Source organism: Nyctereutes procyonoides, unplaced genomic scaffold (genome assembly GCF_905146905.1).
Source record: "Nyctereutes procyonoides isolate TBG_1078 unplaced genomic scaffold, NYPRO_anot_genome, whole genome shotgun sequence".
Classification (NCBI taxonomy): domain Eukaryota; kingdom Metazoa; phylum Chordata; class Mammalia; order Carnivora; family Canidae; genus Nyctereutes; species Nyctereutes procyonoides.
In genome coordinates, this window is record NW_026575135.1 from 10,135,576 (window position 1) to 10,159,127 (window position 23,552).

Sequence of the window (23,552 nt, forward strand, 5' to 3'; positions counted from 1 at the left end):
TCTGTATGTTAATATTTGTTGCTTTATACAGTTTGAGTTTTCATTATAATTATAATAATTCTTAGCTATTGTCATAGTCTTTTGTTTAAATTATATATATGTATGTATAGATGTCATAAAATCTTGAACAGTGTAAAGTATATAAAGTAAAAAATTCACCATACCTAACCCTACCCACCAAGAAACTTAATTTTCCTTAGTTTAAATACTGTCAGTAGTGTAATTCCCCACACATTTTTCAGTGCATATGCAAACATGCCTCTAGATCCTTTTTTCTTTTTTAACTCAGTGTAATCGTACTAACAGAGTCCATTTGGAAGGCTTAAAAGAGTAGCCTAGAGAGTTGCTCCCTAGGACTGTTTCTTCTCATGTGGACTAATATGATGGTGATTTTTCCTCCCCTTTTTAGAGACCATGGACAGAGGAGAACCCCCTCCAGCGTTATCTTCAACTCCTTCACCTTCCTCCCCTTCACCTACCCTGGGCAGGCAAAGGCCTGAAATGGGAACATTTGTCAGGAAGAAGAAAACCAGTGACATCTACTTCGTGTCCCTCGTGTGGGCCATTATTGGAGTCCAGCTCTGGTTGAACCTGTGGATTGTACAGTTGCTGCCAGTGCCTATTGCAGGTGATTGTTCACTTATGGTCTGGTCTTGGAAGACTTTTTTTTTTTTCTTTAACTTTTGGATTTTATTTTATTTTATTAATTTATTGTTAACTTTGGGATTTTAATATTTGAGATAATATTAATCTCTTGTAAGATAAAACAACTGTATATATAAAGCTGTCTTCTAAGACTGGAAAAGTAGGTAATTCAGGTACCTTGTAGAAGAGTCTTTTATTTCATACTTTCCTGATTATTTGGGCTTAGCCTCTTACTGTAGTCAGAACTTTTGCCAAATTTGTTAAGTCCTCAGTTGATGCTCAGGGTATCTGCCATGCAGATACCTCCTAAATTTGATTAGTCCTTTCTCCTTTATCAAAGCTTTTCACTATTGATATAAATATAATTTGATTTTTTGAAGCCTGTTTTCCACCATGGTTTAAAAATCTAAACTCATTGGATCATTTATCTTTTAGATCATTAGTTTTAAAACTTATTATTCTCATTAACTTGGACAGTTAATGAAATAGTTACCTTTATTTTATTTTATTTTTTTTTTAAAGATTTTATTTATTGATTGATGAGAGACACACAGAGAGAGAAAGAGGCAGAGACACAGGCAGAGGGAGAAGCAGGCTCCATGCAGGGAGCCCGATGTGGGACTTGATCCTGGGCCTCCAGGATCACACCCCTGGATGAAGGTAGCGCTAAACCTCTGAGCCACCCGGGCTGCCCAAATAGTTACCTTTAAAAAAAAAAGTTTTTTTTTTAAAGATTTGTTATGACCAAAACACTGTATAGTGCCTGTCCTTGAGTAACATAGAATATAAAAGTTTGATGTTTGCATCTGCTTCCTGCAGATGCAAGTTCTCAAACAGAACTTCTCTTTGGCAGTTGGAGCAAGTTACAATTGTAATTACACAAGTCACCAGAGTGCATCCCATAGCCATGCTTTCTATTAAGGAATTTATAGAAATGCTTAGTAAAAACAATTTAAATTGCTCTTCTGGATTGTTCCATACTTTTTTGGTTTTGCCAGATGATTTATTTTATGCTGCCAAATTGTGTCATGTACTCTCGGAACCTCCTTCTCTTTAAAATTTGTTAGCAGGAGTTAACATTTATCCTAGTCATTTCTTAACCTTCAGGCCATAACAATTTGACATGGCATTGGGAGAGCGGTCTTTGAACAAGTGGCCCCAGAACATTTTCTGCAGCCTGTAATTACCCTGGACTCATTCTAGAGACCATAGGAGGTTTCCTAGGACCTCTGTAGAGATTTAAAAATGTTAATGGTGTCATTATTGAATTGGTATGTAACACGGAGTTCATGGTTCAAAAGAGTAAACTGTGAACCATTAGATTGGATGGCCAGGGTTAAAGACACAGAGATCCCTGGAGTTAGGGAAATACTAGTAGCTGGGATCCATTATCCAGGGTGCAGACTTCAAGGCTCCCCACAGATAAGTAGCACTTCCTTCTGTCCCCCACAGCTTCTTAGTTGGCCTTTAATAGGAGGCTTACCCCCTGCTTACAGGGCCACCTCGCTGTCCGGTGTGGAGGGTACCATCATATTGTGCTCTGTGAGTGGTCTCTGCAGAAGTTGTCCCTTGTGTAGCCTCAGGGACCATTTGTGACAACCCTGCTTGTACTTACTCTGCTTCTCTATTGAAGCCTGCTGAGAGATTCAGATGTACAGAGCAGCATCAAGTAGAGAAACCGGAATACCGGTGGTATAAAAGCATGATGCCAATGGAATACCTGATACTTTTCTGGTCACTAACATTGTTAAACATCCAAGGAAGAGAATAACATTTGGCGAGAGCAGCTATAATAGCCAAGGACATGTCAGGGATTAGTATTTTTTATCCCAGAAGGGTGAGGTGTGAGAATCCAAGATAGCAGTCCCTGAAACCTTCATGACCAGAGTATCTTATATTTATATGGGCTGTGAAATAATCCCTGGCACCTTCAGGGATTCGGATTTCACAACTAAGGTAGGATACAGGTGGTATATTAGCTTCACTGTTTTAGAAAAGTCACATGATATTAAAGGACCTTTTCATGTTCTGACTTTGTAATCTGTGTTTTGGTTTTATATGTATTCCTTCTAGTCTGGATCCTCAAAAAGCTTGTTATTCACTTTGGAGTTGTGGACTTCCTGGAGAAGCGCTGCCTCGTGTGGTGGCAGGCTGTAGAGCACTTCCTCAGGGAGCGGCAGGAGGCTCTCGCACCCTGGCCAGTTGTTGGGCTTGGAAAATTCTTGTTAAAAGTTGATAGCAAGGTATTGTGTTTTAAGAACATGGGCTATTTTAATGGAGTGTGTATATATATATATATATATATATATATATATATATATATATATATATATACACACACATACATTTTCCCCCATTTCATGGTATCTGTTCATACTGTGATTGTTGACAATACATTTAATGTCTAAATCTGTGATGAGATTTAAAATTTAGAATTATGGCTTGCTTATATAAGGATAAGATAGATTTAGTTTAGCTTAGTATTGTGTAAGTAGTTTTCCCTCTTAAAAATAGGAGAAAAGGATGTTATGGGACACCTTGTTCAACTCCTTCATTTTATAAAAACCAAATTGAAATCTAGAGGGGAAATTACCTGCCTAAAATTATATCACCAGGTAATGCTGCCTCAGTTCAGTATTTCTGGAGTAATTTCCACATGTCAGATAATGTGGAAAATCCACTGAGTCACAGGAAACTGGATGTAGAAGCTCTGGTTAGTGGAGAGACAGCAAGCCATTAAAATTTAGAGGCTGTGTTTGAAAGCATGGACCCTGATTCCAAACTGGTTTCAGATCCCAGTTCCACTACTTACTAGCTCTGTGACCTTGGATGAGTTTCTTAACTTTTCTGTGCCTTGGTTTCCTTATCAATACAATAAATATAATAGCGTGCCTCTTGTAGAATGGCTCTGCAGGTTAAGTGAGTTCATAGCTGTACAATTTCTAGGTCAGAGGCTGTATATAGTAAGCTCTGTGTAAGTGTTAGCCATGGTTTTAATTTGTGGATGAAAGAAGGTACAGGATACAGTGGTAGTACGGAGCAAGAAAGGACTTACGGCAGGTGAGGCAGTGGGAGAAGGGAGGTTTTGCAGAAGAGGTGATGCCACAGCAAACTTTGAAGTATAAGTAGGAGTTTCTTAGAAGCTGACAGGGCAAGAAGGACAGGTGATGGAGCAGTGCAGAGATGGAGACTGCCGCAGCATGACTTCTTAGCACCAAGGAAGCAGTCGTGACTGGGATATATGTAGACGGAGGCTGGGGAGGCAGGCTGAATCAAGGTCCTCGTGGGTGCTGTGCTGTATGAGCCGGACTTCCTCAGAGAGCATAGTAACTGCTTCCCTGAGCAGGCCTATCCACGACTTCAGGATAAGAAATATTGGTAGGTGAAACCAGCGTAGAGAGGGGTGACAAGGATAACTGGGGTTCACGAGAGGTGGAAGGAAATAAATCTTTTAAACCCATCATAAAATCTCCTGGGGCAACAGAGAAGCAGGGGGATGTGTTTTACGTATTGCCTTTCAGTATTTTAGTTCTCATCAGTGCAACAGAGGACAATGCCCATTTCCTGAGCTCTTGCCAATGCTAGATAGCATAATGTAACAAAAAGTCCTTTTCAGTTTCATAAAAAGTATCTCGGAGTTGTTTTAAATTGAAATTTAAAAAAATTAAAATGAGGTTGCTTATTGGGTATTTATATTATATTTTATTTTGTGATTTGCCTGTTTGTATTCTTACCTTTTTCAAGTTTTAAAATAAGAAAGAGTCTAAGACTTCTCACAGATTTTAACATATTTATCACATCTTCCTGGTAGTAGGGTAAAGCTTTGTCTTACCAGAGCAGATAGAGTCCTTCAGACTGTTTAAATAGAGCAACTCTTATTTCAGTTAACTTCTGACAGCCTTACCACTGTCAGAGGGGATGCACGCTGAATCTTGTTTGCAGAATCCGGCGTACTTGTGTTTGGAAAACTTCACTTAAGACCAACTCTATAGACGTGTCAGTTGAAGTTCCAGGGGTATCAGAAGTATTTGTTATGGAGTAGAGTTTTTTTTTTTTTATGGAGTAAAAATTTTTCATTTTTTATTTAGATTTGTATGCCAATTTGTCCTTCTTAAGGACAATAAAATGAATAAAACTAGCTTTTTTGGCTATAATAATAAAAAAATATAAAAATATTCTGATAAATATATCAGAATAAATGGCTATTACAAACTGAATATTTGTCTAATTATAATTCATGCTGTAATTATGTTCTGTCTAGTATAATAATATATATGAGCTGCTGCTTTGGAGAGTAAATCTATTTTTCATGTTTCCGTTAAATTTTGATTGATCAGACTAGTGTTTTTGAAAATATTCCTCTACGGGAGATGGTTTAAAAGTATAGTTTTAAACATGCATTGAATGTACTTTTAGTAAAGACTCTGCAGAGAGCATTTACAGTTTCTCTGATGAAATTGTTTTTATATCACTAGTGATGCCTTAAATTCTATGTTTAGTGATTTTTACCTCACGTGTCCACTAACTAGCATTAGTTATTACAGTGCTAAATATTGTGAGATATTTAAATGAGGTAACATATATGTGAAAGAAAGGATGTTACATAAGGTAGAAGTCTGCCAAAAAATTGAGATGGAAGGAAATACACCAAATTTTAGCAGAATCTTAGATTTGTCAGTGAACACCTGGTGTTCCAAATGAGCACTGAAGTATTTTACTGTTTAAAAAATTTGAAATAACCAATACTGTAAAGCTACAATTACAAAGTTCAATAAGCACATAGTATATGAACATGAGTTAATTTATTTAGGGACTAAAATTTTTTTTTGGTGCATGATATGTGAAAGGATCTTAATTATTATTTCAACTTTTGGAATTTGATATAACTAAGCTGACAAGCATTCAGGTTATTTTATATATATATTTTTTTAATTGTTGAATTACCAACAAAGCTTGTAGTTATTTCAATCATTATGTATCTTAAACGAATACTATATTCACTTAATTTTAAAACTTTGTTAATGCAGTACAATTATTTTTCTAGGTTTTTTTTTTTTTGTCTAGGATTATTTTCCTCCTCATACTCTCGGTGACTTTCTTTTCTTTTCATACTATTATTGCATTCTCTAATGATATTCCACTGTTCTTATCTTCCCTTTCTTACCTTACCCCTGTCCTCAAGCTCTGGCACTGGCTAAATAAGAAGGTAAATGAACACATGGATGTTGGTTTTTTACTATTGAATTCTGTAACTTCCCCCTGTATCTCCTTTCTCATTCTGTTTCTATCCATATGTCAAAACTAGTTTTTGCTTTTAAAGTTCAAATTAATAAGCTATGGAAGGTCGTGAAGTATTGATACCGTCACAGTACACCTTGCTAAACACCCAAAGCTATTTAGGATATATGATTGCTGTCTCCTTGCCCAGGTGTGTGTAAGAGGTTCTGTCTTATAGTCTTTTTGTCCACTGTGAGTGATTGCCTCATTTTCAGCTCTATAACGTGGCTTGACCTGATACTCTAGTCTCCTTTGATGTGTGAGAGCACATTAGGTAATAGTTCTCCAGAAGGAAAGGGAACTTTTTTTTTTTTTTTTTTAAGATTTTATTCATTTGTTTGAGAGAGAGCATGAACAGGAGGGAGAGGCAGAGGGAGAGAGGCTCCCTACTGAGCAGGAAATAGGACCAGGGGCTCCATCTCAGGACCCCGGGATCATGACCTGAGCTGAAGGCAGGTGCTTAACCTATGGAGCCACCCAGGTGTCCTGGAAAGAACTTTTTATTGCTACTTAAATGACAGGAATTTTTTAAAAAGATCAATCTGTGAAATATTTGATACACTTGGCTGGTTATTTTATATAGTGCCTTTTTTTTTTTTAAGATAGTATTCTAGGATTTCATTTTTAACTTAAAAAGGATCCTGGTCCTGGTCTTTGACCTTTAATTTCATCTATTTCCCAAGGTATGAGGTTGTGTGTATGGTGAATGCTTCACATGATTTGCATGGAGTAGGTACATTGTTAATAACTTCGATAAAGGTTAGTTAATCCAGATAAATTAGGAGTGCCGTACTTCTGACATATAGTCCACATATAGTAGTTGTAGACTTAAATTCATCAAATCCCTAGGATGGATAGCAAGAGATGACACTTATTATGTGTATTGTGTTTAAACACAACAAGACTCTAAAATTTTCAGTGGAAATAATATACAGGCCTTAAGAAAGATGTGGCACTTCTTAGAAATAGATCTCTACACTTTTGAGTGTAGAGATTAGGATTTTCTTCTTTCTGTTGAAGAAGAAGAAAAGGGAGACTTGACAATGCCTAAACTTCTGAATTTTTGATTGAAAATAAACTGTGTGAAATAAAAAGATAAATACACTTGCCAACTGACCACCCTGCCCCCTGCCCCCACCAACATATATGCTATTGTCTGTGTCTCCATTCCCTGCAAAACTAATATGAATAAATGAATTCAATCCTTGGCAAATGATAGTGTTGCAAACAAAAGTCACATTTTCTTATTTTGATCAAAGTAGGTGGTTTTAAACATTTCTCCAGCTTTTGTATATTGAAATGAAATTGTCCTCAAGGGATAAAAGGAGAGCTAAAGTCATTAGGTTCAATTTGATTTAACTTTTGGGGCTACATGAGTTAGATTACCTAATTTAGGAGCCTAATTCGTAGCTCACCAGTTTTGACTCAGTTTAAAAAGATTCCTAAGAGATCAAGTGATGATTTCCTTTCTTTGATGATTCCATGGTGTAGCATAGGTGGAGAGCAGGAGTAATTGCTTTAAGTTCTGGGACTGTGCATTCCAGGAAAGCACATAAATAAGTTGAGGTCTATTTTCTTACATTACATCCAAGGTCAGAAAATTTGCAGCACTGGGTATTTGGTATTTCAGTTTCAAGTGGGGTGAACTAGGAAAATAATTCAAGTGAAGTGAGGGTGAGAGAGAACATTATCTATGGTTAATTGAGACATAAGGCTTGTTTTATTTTTTAGTATTGATTATTTGCACTAAGACTCAACGAGAATTTGGTTTAAAAAAAAAAGCAAAATGGAAGCCTACAGGCTCAGACTAATGAAATAGAAGAGAAAGCTCAGTAGTGGAACGATACATTCTTAATAGCTTGCTATAAATGAAGCCAGTTTAGAAGTTTCAAAGTCTTGCAGTATACTATACATTTACTGACTTCTCTAAATTTAAAAAAATGCATGCCCTTCTTTCACACTTGAAACATTCAGAATGTCATTTTTAAATTACCTCCCTTCCTCTTTAAGAAAATAAAGTTTAAAAACTAAAATAATTTCTCAGAGCATAGAGGGCCGGGAGATCACCAGGGACAGTGTGGCTTCTACAGGCAGGCAGTAATGACAGCTGATGGCAGTGATGACAGGTGGTGTGGATCCTGCTGCCTAAAGCTGAGCATGGCACAGGATCTGCCCCCGGCATTTCTTTAGGAATTCTCTCCTCCATTCTCTTCTGCTTCTCCATTGCTTCTTACATACATATTTCTCCTTCTATGTCTGAGTTTCTGTTTTCTCGAGAGTCTTGTTCCATTTACTCTTTCCGGGAGTTCTTTTCCTCTATGTAATTTTTCTGTCGCTTTGTTGTTTCTTTTTTATTGGTTGGTCCTTTGTTCTATACACCAACTACCCCCAGCCACGCTTTTTTTCCCTCCTGTTTTTGCTTTTTATTTATTTATTTTATTTATTTATATCTAAAGATTTTATTTATTTATTCATGAGAGACAGAGAGAGAGAGAGAGAGAGAGAGAGAGAGAGAGGCAGAGACACAGGCAGAGGGAGAAGCAGGCTCCATGCAGGGAGCCTGACGTGGGACTCGATCCCGGGTCTCCAGGATCAGGCTCTGGCCTGAAGGCAGCGCTAACCCGCTGAACCACCCGGGCTGCCCTTGTTTTGATTTTTTAAAGAAAATCTCTCTTTATTCTTTAATAAGTCTTTCCCTTTCTTTCCCAGTCTTCTCTCTCTCTATTTACCTGTCTCCCTTTTTGTTCTGTATTTTTACCTTACCTTAGCTAGCCATAATGTGAATGGATTCCCCCTCTCCACCTTTTTTAGTTCATGTACTGAGCATCTTAAATGGTTTTATTTATTTTAAACTTTGAATGAAACATCTAACCCTCACTGTTACCCTTGAAAATAAATTTTTATTTTAGGTAATTGTTAGTGTGGATTTTCCCCAATCCTTAGGTATTTTATTTGGCTTCTGATAGAAAAATTCTACCCTGATTTAAAAACAAAGTTTGGTTTTGTCATGTTAATATACCTAATGTGTTTGTGAATTCCATGTTTTATATGTGAGAAATACCCAGACTTACATTTAGATATACTTTATAAATAAAGTATGTTTACATTAAAAAATGTATTTCAGAATAGACATTTTTTTTTTAAACAATTGGGGCTTCCAAGTTATTTTTGGAAATTGTTAATCTGTGAATACAAATCTGTTCTTAATTCTGAAATTATTTATGTTTGTCTGTTTATATATATATTTGAGCTTTTACCATGCGTCATGCACTGTCAGGCTTGGGAACTACATACAAAGAGGAACAATACAACACTAGCTCTTTCCTCAGGACACTGTCTCAAGAACCATGTGCAGAGCTGGTTTCTGATTGTAAAACTTTTCAGTTTCATTGATTTTAAAATGTACATTCAAAATATGACATCTGACCTTCCATATCTTAGAAACTTGTTACTACTTTATTTTAATCTCTGCATTGTCTCTGATGCTTTGGTAGCATGCACTGAAAATTAACTCTTCTGTTTGAAGCTGTAATTGTCAAGAGAAAAGATGAACTTTTTAATCTTTGGGTTCACTGCAGCGTTGCTCTCTTAGTAACAGTTATCTTTCATAAAAGATAAAGGGATGCAAGCTTATAGCATGGAATGGGAAATAAATGTTTTAGAAGTCATGTTTTGTTTTTAACCGCCATTCTTTGCTCTTGTATGTTTTAACTCACTGGAGAGCATAATTCAGATATAAATTAAGACTAACCTATTCAGCAATGCTGTAGTTTATGTAGGGGTTGAGGGGTGCAGTATGGTGTTTCTATTTGATTTTATTTTTGAAATGTTAAACGGTAGCTCTGTATGGCAGGAATTTTAGAAATCTGTCAGAATTATTACAAATTCTGAAAACAAAAATTCTTTTTAAATGTACAATTATTTGTGACTGTGAGAGATGAGAGAAGTTATACTCAAAATGGAATGTTTTTTTAGGGAGTATTCAGGGAGAACATAATTATAATTATTGATTAAGGAATAAGCATTACGGTAATGTTTATTCTTTATTTACAGTCAATTTGTCCTAAAGCTTATGTTTTAAACAGAATGGAAATTTCAATGGAATATCCTATTTCAAAAAGTATTTTGTTATGAAATATTTCAAATATAAAAAAGATGTAAAGAATATCAGTGAAACTGTCCTCCAGCTTAATAAAGCATTACTGTATAATTAAAGCCCATTTTATATGCCTCCTGATTTAGCATCTACCTCCTCACCTCCCCCCGCCTCCAGGGTAATATTCTGAAATTGATACTTATCATTACCTTAATATTAGATTTTTTATTATTACTGTTTTTATAACCTTAATGGCATCAAAGGGAAAACCATATTTTGAATGTAGTTCCTATTTTAATTTGTTCCTATTTTGCCTACATAATTTAGGGTATACCTCTTTTGTTAGAGGCATACTTTTTCTAAAACCATCTATATTTGCTAATTGACAGCAAAATTTCATGAGATTTGAGGTCAGCTAATGTATTATCATTATTTTTCATTTAAATATTTTACTTCATTTAGAATATTTACCAGATTGTAAATTACATTTTGAAATGTAAATATACCACTGTATAGGAATTCAAAGGTAAATATAAATTATGTTCAAATTGACTACCTTTTCTTAGAACAATAATAAACTCTTTGTATAACAGCAGTAATTAATGCTATTAGTTAATTTTCTGAAGTTGCTTACAGCTTTCACTGCTTTAATCATTATGCCATAGTTTGATTTGCAATGCTGAATATCCTATTTTGTCTTGATATTTGAATATGTATGCATTTTTATTAAGTTGTGCTTGAAAGATAAGTAATTCTCTTTTTCGTTTCTGTGCAGATGATCATCTGGTTGGAGAAGATGTTAGACAAAATAATAAGCATTTTCATCATATTTTTGTTAGTGATAGGAACCCTTCTTTTAGCCCTACTCCTGACTGCAAAGGTAGAGTATAACAATTACTACTGCCATTAAAAAACTCTTGTTTTTATATGCAGGGGTGCTGCATGACTCAGTCAGTTAAAGCCTCTGACTCTTGGTATGAGCTCAGGTCTTGATCTCAGGGTTGTAAATTTCAAGCCCTGCGTTGGGCTCCATATTGGGCATGAAGACTACCTAATAAAGAATTATAGTATGTATAAGAAGCTGGCAGAAGCTGCCAGGGAAAACTTACCTTGTTATATATAACGATTAAATTATTTATGATTTTTACATTATGAGTTTTGCCATGAATTTACCTACTTTATATTTTCTTATGTGCATTTCAATTTTGTTACCAAAATGCTCAGATATGATGGCAGATGAAGAAATTGAGATAGTGAAGAATAAGTGGCTTCTTTGAATGGGAGAACTATTTTGGTGAAAATGACCATTCAGTTCTACTTGTGTAGGTGAAAAATTTCAGGATCATCCTTGACTTCATTCTTTCCTTTTGTATCCCCTTCATCAAAAAATCCTTTTTGGCTTCATCTTGGGGTAATACCAGGGCAAGGATGTCATAATTCCTTTCCACTGAAAGCAAGATCAAAACAGTATAAAATTATTAAAAACCCTCTGACACTTGAGTGGCTCAGTCTGTTAAGTGTCTGATGGTTCAGATCATGATCCTAAGATCCGGAGACTAACCCCCGTGTTGGGCTCCCCACAGAGCAGGTAGTCTGCTTCTCCTTCTCCCTCTGTTCCTCCTCTTGCTTGCATGCATAAATCAATTAATCAATCTTCAAAACAGTTACTAAAATACATATCAGGGCATTGGAAAACCATCAGGCAATGATTTGAGGAGTATTTGCTCATTAAAAACTGTTACTGTATCTGGTAAAACAGGTAGTTTGTGGCTTTCTTGCTTGGAGTTTTTCTAATCCCGCATTGGGTAGGCAGCAGAAACCTTCAGCTTTTCCTGTGGGAGGTGGTAGACTTGGTTTGGGGCTGACAGGAGAGCAGCTGTAAATTAAAGGGGTGATTCTGGAAGCAAGAGAGCCATGGATGGCTTAATAATAAGATTAACAAACCATATATCCTAAATTGATATACGGGAGCCTGCAAGGAGCCCTGTGAACTTTGAAAACCTGGGAGGATTTGCAAATTGTGCCTTTGATTGCATTTCTCAACTCTTACATATCTTAGGCTGCAGAGGATGAAGATTCCTATTATGAAGTATCTGAGCATGATTTCTGCCAAAATCATTTGCTAACCGCTAAGGTACACAGGTTCAAGGGAAGACTTTAGGGTTTAAAAAAATAATAATAAAAAACACTCAGCAGAAACATCAGTGACAGGGAAGGCAGATTTTGTAGCTTGACTACAGATAAGTTAATTGCTTACTGAAGCAAACAACAGCTCTCAGAAGAACAAAACAAAATCCAGAGTTGTTAGAACACATTTCTAAATGTGGAATTATTAACCAGAAATTATTAGACACAAAAGAAACAGCAAAGTGTGACTTGGAGGGGGGCGGGGGAAAGCAGCTAAAGAAGTGGGTATTTAAGTAGCCAAGATGTTGCTTTTAGCAGCTATTATAAATATATTTAAAAAAAATTAAAGGAAAGTATGCTAATAACATGTAAACAAATGGAGGTGCTCAACATAGAAATGGAGACTATAAAACAGAAACAAATAGAAATCCTAGAGCTGAAAAGAGCAATAACAAATGAAAAATTTACTAGACAGGCTCTACAGCAGATTTGACATCCAGAAAATAAAGTGAATGAATTTGAAGAAAGATCAGTAGAAAATGTCCAATTTGATGAACAAAATATTTTTTTAAATGGTGGATGAGGAGAGACTCAAACATTTGTAGGACAATATCAAAGATTCTAGTAGACATGGAATTGGTATCCCAGAAAAATGAAAGGAGAAAGAGAAGACTAGAAAAAATATTTGAAGAAATAATGGTCAAAAATGTATGAAGTTTGATGAAAAACATTAAAATAGCCAAGAAGCTCAACAAATGCTGAGTGGAATAAATCTCTACAAAACAAAACCATACCTAGACACTCATCATAGTCAAACTAGTAAAAGCCAAAGAAAAAAAATCTTGAAGGAAGCAAGAGAAAAATTACACATCACACATAGGAGAACAACAAAATAAATAATGACTGACTTCTCATAATAAACAGTATCACAAGACATTGGAATGATATATTCAGTCTTGGGGGGATAAAAAAACTGGGCAACCATGAATTTTATAATCAGTGAAACTATAAAAGTAAATCCAAAATAAAAGTAGTTCTAGATAACCTAAACTGAGAATTTGTGAATAGCAGACCCACACTATAAGGAATGCTATAGGAATTCCTTCAGACTGAGAAGTGACTCCAGAATTAACTTTATCCAAAGGGAGGAGTGAAGAGCACTTGGTAAATATGTAGGTATATATAAAAATTATTTCCCCCCTTTTTCAATTTATTTAAACAACAATTATTTAAAGAAAAGTAACACTGTATTGTAGAATTTATAATGCACAGAGATGAAACTATATGCATAACCATAGCACAAAGAAGACTGGGAAACAATTATAGTGGTATGAAGTTCTTATAGATATTTTATTGGAAGTCACCATTAAGTTGAGGTGGTCTGTGACAAATTAAAGATGTGGTAATCAGGATGCCTGGGTGGCTCAGCAGTTGAGCATCTGCCTTTGACTCAGGGCGTGATCCCGGGGTCCAGGAATTGAGTCCCACATCGAGCTCCCTGCATGGAGCCTGCTTCTCTCTCTGCCTGTGTCTCTGCCTCTCTCTCTGTCTCTCTCATGAATAGATAAATAAAATCTTTTTAAAAAAAAAAGATGTGGTAAGATTAAGATGAATAGCAACCACTAACAAATTTTAAGAGGCAATTAAATGGTATACTAAAAAAATAGTTGCTTAACAAAGAATAACAATAGGGATGAGGCAGAAAGCAAATCACAAAATGGCAAATCTTTTTTTTTTAAATTTTTATTTATTTATGATAGTCACACACACAGAGGAGAGAGAGAGAGAGAGAGAGACAGAGACACAGGCAGAGGGAGAAGCAGGCTCCATGCACCGGGAGCCCGACATGGGATTCGATCCCGGATCTCCAGGATCGCGCCCTGGGCCAAAGGCAGGCGCTAAACCGCTGCGCCACCCAGGGATCCCACAAAATGGCAAATCTTTTTTTTTTTTTTTTTTTAGTTTAAATTCAAATTTATTTTTTTTTAATTTTATAAATTAATTTTTATTGGTGTTCAATTTACCAACATACAGAATAACACCCAGTGCTCATCCCGTCAAGTGTACCCCTCAGTGCCCGTCACCCATTCACCCCCACCCCCCACCCTCCTCCCCCTCCACCACCCCTAGTTCATTTTCCAGAGTTAGAAGTCTTTATGTTCTGTCTCCCTTTCTGATATTTCTCACACATTTCTTCTCCCTTCCCTTATATTCCCTTTCACTATTATTCATATTCCCCAAATGAATGAGAACATACACTGTTTGTCCTTCTCCGGTTACTGTGGCCAAGTTCAAAAAGGGTGTTGCCTGAGTTCTCCTCTGGGATTTTGATGGAATCTTGTCTCACATTTAGATCTTTCATCTATTTTGAGTTTATCTTTGTGTATGGTGCAAGAGAGTGGTCCAGTTTCATTCTTCTGCATGTGGATGTCCAATTTTCCCAGCACCATTTATTGAAGAGACTGTCTTTCTTCCAGGGGATCGTCTTTCCTCCTTTATCGTATATTAGTTGACCATAAAGTTCAGGGTCCACTTCTGGGTTCTCTGTTCTGTTCCATTGATCTATGTGTCTGTTTTTGTGCCAGTACCACACTGTCTTGATGACCACAGCTTTGTAGTACAACCTGAAATCTGGCATTGTGATGCCCCCAGATATGGTTTTCTTTTATAATATTCCCCTGGCTATTCGGGGTCTTTTCTGATTCCACACAAATCTTAAAATAATTTGTTCTAAGTCTCTGAAGAAAGTCCATGGTATTTTGATAGGGATTGCACAAAATGGCAAATCTAAATCCAGTTGTATCAATGCATATATTAAATTGGAGGCAATTAAATCATCAAGTGGCAGAGATTTTTCAGACTGGGTATAAAATGGCAAGTTCTGGCTAATTGGTATCTATAAGTTATTTAACCTTTAAATTCAAAGCAATAGAAAGGTTGATAGTAAGAGAATGAAAAAAGGTACACCACACAAACTGTAAACATAAGAGTTGTAGCGTGATTATATTAATATTAGACAATGTAGTTAAATATTACTGAAGACAAGAAATGTGGGCTTTTCATTATGATAAAGGAGGTGATTCTGTAGTACAATATGGCAGTTTTAAATGAGTATGTTCTTAGCAGTAGAGCTCTAAAATATGTAAAGCAAAATATTCAGAATTAAAAGGAGAAATAGATAAACCAGTGATTGTAGTTAGGGATTCAGTAATACTCGTCTTGCAATAATTGAGAGAATAAGTAGATAGCAAATTAGTAAGAATATAGAAGTCTTGAAAAACACTATCAACCAATGTGAAATGACAACAGGAGAATCATGTTCTTTCGAGTAAACATGGAACGCACCAGGATAAATGATATGCTCAGTGTGCCTAATTTAAAAATAGTAAAATTCAGAGAATGTTCCCTGAAACTGACTTGTTTCTTTTTATCCCTCTCCTGTTTTAAAAAATTAATTAGCTAATTAATTTCAGAGGGGGAGAGAGAGAATCTGAAACCGACTCCATGCTGAGTGGGGAGCCTGACTTGGGGCTCAGTCTCAGCCCTGAGATCACTGAAATCAGTAGTCGGGCAGTTAACTGAGCCATCCATGCATCCCTATTCCCCTCATTTTGTTGGAAAAATCTGAGATGCAGTTTCAGCTGGCTTTTTTTTTTTTTTAAACTCAGAAACCTTATTGAATTCCTTATTTTCTTGTGTCTCACATTGCATCATAATTCTTTAAGCTTATGCAGTGTTGATATTGGTTACTTATACTACAGACACGTGTGTGTGTGAACTGAATGTGCTTGTCTTGTGTATAAGTATTTAGATGTATCTTTTTATATAATTTTTCCTGAAGTTGTTGAGCTTCTTGAAGTCAGGGAGCTATTGTATACTTTCTATTTTCCATAGTGTCATAGGGCATTATCTATAATAGCTGTTCAGTACAGGTTTCTAAATTAATTGAAACTAAGATGTGTAATTATTTGTTTCTAAAAGCATTGTTCCAATAGTAGTGTAAAAAATGTTAAATTTGGCTCATTTTTTATTGAGATTCTTTTCTCTCCTATCCATAATACAGGTACATCAAGAGAGTGTACACATGATTGAAGTCACAAGCAATTTGATAAATGAGACTCTAGCAAATCACCCTGAGTGGGCAAAGTAAGAATATTATTTTGGCAAAAATAGAAATGGATGTCCTAGGTTCATTATGTATTTGGATGAAATTGATCTTCACTGATGCAGCTACTTTGGAAGAGAAAAGCTTTGATGACTGTTGTCATTGCTATATAAGAATGGCATGTATTGGGGGATGAGGGAGAGGGAAGTACCTAAGATTTTGGGAACAGTTTATGGTAAATGTCTTTATATTTGAATTGAGATTTACAGTTTATAATATGTTTATGGTTTGCAAAGCATTTTCAGCTGTGTCCTGTGTTCCTCACAGTGACTGAGGAGGTTGAAGAGACTGTTCTCATTTCACAGATGAGGAATCAGGATCAAAGGTTAAGCAAATTGAGATAATCCCCCAGTGGTAAGGTCAGCGGTTTTTCCACATCGTGTCATTTTAAAGATTTATTTATTTTAGAGAGCGTGACTGGGAGGAGGGGCAGAGGCATAGGGAGAGAATCCCGAGCAGACCCGCAGTGGAGTGCAGACCCGGATGGAGGGCTTGATCTTGCTACCCTGAGATCATGACCTGAGCTGATGAAACCAAGAGTCCGATGCTTAATGGACTGAGCCACCCAGATGCCCTCATATTGTATTGTATTGTATAGGCAGGGTTGGCAGTCTGTGGCTCAAGGCCAAATCCAGCCACGTGTTTCTGTAAAGTTTAATTGAAACAAACCCATAGCCATTCATTTACCTAGGGTCTATGGCTGTTTTGGGGCTGCAAGAAAGGGTAGAATGGAGTAGTTATAATACAGGTTTTATGTCCCCAGTAGCCTCAAATATTTACTCTCTGGCCCTTTATGGAAGAAATCTGCCAACCTCTGCCTTACAGGACTCTTTCTCTCTCTCTTTAAAATATTTTATTTATTTATTTGAGAGAGAGTGAGCACAAGCAGGGGGAGTGGCAGAGGGAGAGGGAGAAGCAGGTTTCCCGCTGGACAGGGAGCCCGACTTTGGGGCTCCATCCAGGACCCTGGGATCATGACCTGAGCTAAAAGCAGATGCTGAACTGACTGAGCCACCCAGGTGTTTCTTAGAGGATCTTTTTGTGTACTTGCTTAATTTGGCTTTTGTGAGAGATTTTATGTCAGTGTATTGAATTTGATGACAAATGTATGGCCTCTTTTTTTTTTTTTTTTTTACTGACTCCGGGATAGGCACTAATTTAAATTTAAGTAGGAAATATCCTGCCAATTTTAAGGCTGTAAATTGAGATGTAGCTTAATTTTCTCCTTTCAACTGACTTTATTCTTTATGTAAAATCTGCTTGGACATTTCTTGAATTTGGTTAGAATCATATTTGAGGGGATCCCTGGGTGGCTCAGCAGTTTATCACCTGCCTTTGGCCCGGGGTGCAATCCGGGAGTCCCGGGATTGAGTCCCGCGTCGGACTCCCAGCATGGAGCCTGCTTCTCCCTCTGCCTGTGTCTCTGCCTCTCTCTCTCTCTCTCTCTCTCTCTATGTCTATCATAAATAAATAAATAAATCTTAAAAAAAAGAATCATATTTGAATATCCTTAAAAGGATGTCTTTCACAATATATTTCTCTGCACTTATCTCCTGTTATCTACAGCATACTCAAAGTGTTTGTCCTTAGTGTTTTTGGTTAGTTACAAATTGTATATCTGTACAAAGGAATGATACTTAGGATTAAATAAAAATGAACTGTATATGTAGCAGCATGGATGAATCTCAAAATAGTTATAGTGAAAGAAGTCAGACAAAAAAATCATACAATGTGATTCCATTTATGCTAAGTTCTAGGAAATGCAAACTCATCTATAGTGACAGAAGGATCAGTGGTTGTCTGTGGGTAGGAGTGGACTCTGGGAAAGGAGTACATAGAGGCACAAGGAAACTCTTGAGAGTGATAGATAATGTTCATCATCTTGATTAAAGATAGAAGAAGAGAAGTGGCATAAACAGACTCATTCTAGAATAATGTTTCCCTCTGTACTGTGGAGAAAACATGACAAGGTACAAGATTTGAGCCTTTTAGACCAGTTAAAATTTGGAGTAAACCAGATGAGAGATGATGAAGCCCTTAATTATGGACAGTTGTGGAAATGAACAGGATGGACAGATTTATAAGACCTTAAGGTGGGTGGTTGGTGATTAATTGGATATAGTTGGAAAAAATCTAGCATTGTGTTTCTGGCTTTGGAAGTTAGAAGATGATGGTAGATTCACCAGCATAGTAAATAGAGGAGCAGATACGGTGGGAAAAAGAATTCACTTTTTTACTTGTTGAGTTTGAAGTGCCGATGATAAGTGTAAGCATCCAGTAGGCCATTGGCTATGTTGGTGTGTAGTTCAGGAGAGAGTTCTGGCTTGAAGTTAAAAGATTGGCAGCCTTGATATCTCAGTGGCTCCCCTTCTTCAGTGGTTATTCTTCTGTAGTGGAAACAAGTCTAGAGCCCCTCTGTACTGGTTTTCAGTTGCAATAGGACTATCTCTGCTACTGTATTAAAGGCACATATAATCTATGGAGCTCCAGATCAGAGTAGTTTAGAAAGTTGCTTGTTGGGGCACCTGGGTGGCTCCATCAGTTAAGTGTCCACCTTTAGCTCAGGTAATGATCTCAGGGTCCTGGGATCGAGTCCCATGTTGGGCTTCCTGCTCAGTCTGCTTCCTCTCTCTCTGTGCCCCTCCCCCTGCTGTTCTCTCTCTCTCTCTCTCTCCCTTTCTGTCAAATAAATAAAATATTAAGAAATAATAAAAAATACTTGTTTTCATTTTTAAAATTTGAAATACTTCTAGATTCACAGGGCCTGGCAAAGAAAGAGTCCATGAGGAGGTCCCATGGACTCTTCATGCCACCTCCTCTAATGTCATCTTGCATAACTATAATACAATAACAAAACTAGGAAATGGACATTTGTGTGTGTGTGTGTGTGTTTGCAGTTTTATAATATGTGTAGCTTCCTGTAAGCTATCAAGACCATCAAGATACAGAGCTCTTGCATAACCACAGGCTTCCTCATGCTGGCCCTTTTTAGCCAGACCTACAGCATAATTCTGTTGAAATTCATTGAAGATGTTGTATGTATTGCTAGTGTGTTCCCTTTTATTACTGTGTAATATACCATATAGGAAGGTTTCTTTTCTTTTTTTAAGATTTATTTTATTTAAGCACATGTGAGCTGGGGGGAGAGGCAGAGGGAGAGAGAGAGAATCCCAAGCACACTCTGTGCTGAGCAGGACCCCGACTCGGGGTTTAATCTCAAAACCCTGAGATCGTGACCTGAGCTGAAACCAAGAGTTAGATGCCCAACTCACTGAGCCAGGTGTCCCATGTATGAAGGTTTTTTTTTTTTTTTTTTTTTTTTTTTTTTTTTGTATGAAGGTTTTTAAAAGCTGTTTAGACTTTGATGATTTGTGAAAAGTCTTGATTCTTTTGTAGCAGATTAATGGAGGTGGATATGAATACTAATGGCTCTTAAAGTCTGAGTACTCAGTGGATTCCTGTCCTGAAGATGGCAGTTGACTTTGTGGAAAATTCACGTGTGTATACCTAATGGAGGAGAAAGAGTTAAGAATGGGTCTGGGGTGCCTGGGTGGCTCTGTCGGTTAAGTGGCCAACTCTTGGTTTACGCTCTGGTCATGATCTCCAGGTCCTGAGGTCAAACCTGGTATTGGACTCCCCATTCACCGGGAGTCTGCTCTTCTCCCACTCCATCTCCCTCTGCCACTGCCCCTGTTTAGAAGCGCACACACACATACTTTTTCTCTCAAATAAATAAATACATCATTAAAAAGAAAAAATTGATCAGGTACACTTTCTTCCAATGTAGTGCACATTTTTACACCCTGTGTAAGTACCTCGACTTCCCATGAGTGTTTGGTGAGTGTGTTTGGTGACAAAGACAGGACAGGGTCATCTTTACAGAGCTTCATAGAAAATAAAGTTGAAGGTGGAGCACATCTTAATTCTTGCCTCGGATTGTTCTGTTCACTTGGAGTCCATTTCCTACTTTCTGTTAACTAGTCTCAAGCCTGTTGATTCTCATGACCCTCATTAGGAGATGGCATTAAAATGATACTGAATGTGACTTCCCCCTTCCATTACTTGGGAGGAATCCAGGCTAAGCTAAGTTGTTTTTAATTGGTTTTTTCTCTTTGTAGGTCATATCTTGATACAGATTAACCAGGAAGATTGGGGTAGTCCGGGTCAGTTTGTAGGAACTTGATTTCTCCTGAGGGATCCCTCTTAGGGTACAAGAGTTACTGAATGCCTTTGATTGGTATAAGATCAAGGCACATCCACCTTGTCTCAGCCAAGGTTGCTCAGGTGTTTTTGGCCCTTTGTCTCCTAGAGGGCACTCATGTGATCTGGACAGAGCCAAGATCTTTGACTTGGCCTCAAGACAGCTCTTACTATCTGTGGCTCTTAGGACACCTGTGTGAATATGTTGGCAAAGTGTTTTCATAGTAGCCAGCAAGAATTTATCAGGCCTAATAGACACTTGTTAGTCATTAAAGATCTATTCAAATATTAATATGAATCCCCATACTTTAACACTAGAGGTTATAATTTTCCCCATAAAATGTCATGCCAGATAACTGAAAATATTCAGCAGTTCCTTCAAAGCACTGATGAACCTCTAAATACTAGAGTAATTTAAGAGCTACTTAATTTCTCCCAAATCCCATCTCTATTTAAAGATCTCAATTTCCTGTTCACATTTTCATACTTAAATTATTACATTTATAATCAGCTCTAAAGTTTTGTCTTCACTTGTTGAGAAATATTTGAGAATTTGCCAGAAGTTTCAGGAATATTTTATTTGGAGTGTAGGAAGAACTGGTTAATATTAAAGATTAAAACCATTACCAATTTGACATTTCACTTTCTAATGCATCCAAGTGCCTTTTTCTGTGGTTACAGACAAATGCTTTCCTAGACATCACTTTTGTGGCTGTCAGAGGCAGTTGGCTTTTTCTCTTTATGACCATGTGTCTCTCTCTGTCCCTCTCGCACACACACACACAAGCAAATTATCACTTCTGATTTATTATATAAATTACTACAAGTATATAAAATTTCTGTAAATTGAGTATGTTGCACATTTGACTTGACTATTGGATTCTTTCTCATAAGCCAGCTTTGTAGTGTGTGTCATATTTAGGCCTCAGGAAAGTATTTAGTTACTGCTTGCCTTGATCTTTGGTTATCACTCATGGATAGTTGAAATCAGGACTATTAAATTTGTGAATGTCAACATCTCTAGTGTACAAAACTTGGGGCATATGTGTGTTACTGATTAAGGCAGGTGATATAGCCTGTGTAGTTAACAGGATTGCGGGGAGGGAGGCCGTCTCATGGTGCAAAGAGTGAAGCTTGTAGATGCAGCTCCTTGTATAGCTGAAACTCGGCTCAGGAGTTCCTCACATCTTAAAGAAAAAGATCTTCAGTGGGTAAAAAATTGAAAACAATGATTCACCCTCTTAATTTTCCTTGTTTTCTTTCTCAGTTCTTTGCTTGTTAGCCCCAGCCCAGTTTCTTTTTTAGTAGGTCTGGACCTGGGCCCAAGAATTTGCATGACTAACAGGTTTCCAGGCAGTTATGATGCTGTTGGTTCATGGACCATACTTTGAGAACCATTGTCCCAGATACTGACTATCCTAGTGACCCAGAACCACTTCTACTGGTGCTAAGGCAATGACCCAGGACATGTATGGACAGAGAAACCAGGCAGAGCAGAATGAAAGGGAGGTTGTGTGGGAAGTGCGTCTAAAAGTTACGGAAAGCTTGAAGGGAATCTCGAATAGTAGAATTAAGTGTTTAGGCTTGAAGTCAAGGACTCCTGCATGTGATTCATTTGTATCCATGTGTGATGACTCATCAATAATTTGTCAGTTACTGATTGTTTTAAATACATGGAATTCTAAGAGTTATTGATACAGTACATTAAAAATGTACTAGTTTTAATTTTTTCTTTCTTTTTTTTTTTTTTGAATTTTAAATTAGTTGGCTTCCTGAGGCTCAAGTAGTCCAAAGAGCCCTCAATTCTGCAGCTAACAACGTATACCAGTATGGAAGAGAATGGATAACTCACAAGGTAAGGGAAGAGCCTCTCTCTCTGGTTTTTTCTTTGCAGGGTTGTCATTGGTAGGGGCTTCCTGCCTTGATGAAGTATAAATGGAGATTCTCTTTAGAACAGTTTCTGTTTTTTTTTTTTTTTTAAGATTTTATTTATTTATTTATTCTGGGGGAGACACACACAGAGAGAGAGAGGCAGAGACACAGGCAGAGGGAAAAGCAGGCTCCATGCAGGGAGCCCGACGTGGGACTCGATCCCGGGTTTCCAAAATCACGCCCTGGGCCGAAGGCAGGCACTAAACTGTTGAGCCACCCGGGCTGTCCCAGTTTCTGTTTTTGAAATAGGCTTAAGTCTACAAGTCAACAAGAAACATACAAGGAAATTAAACTTTCTGAATGATTGTATTTAGTAGTGCTAGTAGCCTGAACAGAGAGATTGGTCCTTTACTGTTTGTTCATAGTAAGTGTTCATTATTTGTGCATTGGTACAGAATGATCATTAAGATTGGGTGGTCAAATAAGACTTTATGGAGGAAAAAAAGTTACTAGCAAATATTAAATGTTATCTGCTGGTGACTGTGCTTGGCAGTTTCTGATTTGTTTCATTTAATTTTTCCAAGAAACCTGTAGTAGTCTGAATTATTTTGCCTGCTTTACAGAGGAAGAAACAGGCTTAGCAAGGCTAAGTAAATTTCCAGTGGTCATGTAGTAAATTGCAGAGCTTGGTTTCAAACTGAAGAGTAATTCTAAATTATTTATTCTTTCTACTGTAGCATGCTAGAAATACATGCCCAGAACTGGCTTAGGTGCTTTAATGTGTCACTCATCGAGATAAATTGTGAAGGAATGATAGGTTTTAGATGACTGAAGAGAAGGAAGTGTGTATTTTAAGGGGTGATTATGTGAGCCAAGATAAGGATGCAGGAGTATGCTTGAGAACACCTTGTCTGAAGTTTTGTGGAGGGGGGTGAAGGATAGAAGAAAAGACACAGTGCAGGTGAGAGTCAGCCTCCATGATACTGATTTGGGGTACCCCCCCCCAGTATTACCTGTGGAAAAGGTTATTTGGAGTTATAATATAGTGAAGTAATAGGAAACATCTATGGATTGACAAGATTTGTTGCCCATAAAAAAAAGTATCATGTGATTCCTTGCTCAAAATTCAGAAAATAAAATCTCAAAAAAAGTTATCTTGAAAATTACGCA

The 23,552-nt window shown here is 37.1% G+C and overlaps 1 protein-coding gene across 2 annotated transcripts in view; it reads left to right on the plus strand.

Annotated features, from left to right (window-relative positions):
- Window positions 1-23,552, plus strand: part of TMEM245 (transmembrane protein 245) — a 102,630-nt gene that overhangs the window by 30,149 nt on the left and 48,929 nt on the right. Inside the window, exons 5-10 of one of the 2 annotated variants that reach the window (XM_055302694.1) lie at window positions 410-628; window positions 2,719-2,888; window positions 5,828-5,851; window positions 10,794-10,898; window positions 16,209-16,291; window positions 22,275-22,365. In XM_055302694.1, coding sequence (XP_055158669.1) covers window positions 410-628; window positions 2,719-2,888; window positions 5,828-5,851; window positions 10,794-10,898; window positions 16,209-16,291; window positions 22,275-22,365 — 692 coding nt within the window. The remainder of the gene's footprint in view (window positions 1-409; window positions 629-2,718; window positions 2,889-5,827; window positions 5,852-10,793; window positions 10,899-16,208; window positions 16,292-22,274; window positions 22,366-23,552) is intronic. The other variant, XM_055302695.1, reaches the window with a different exon arrangement.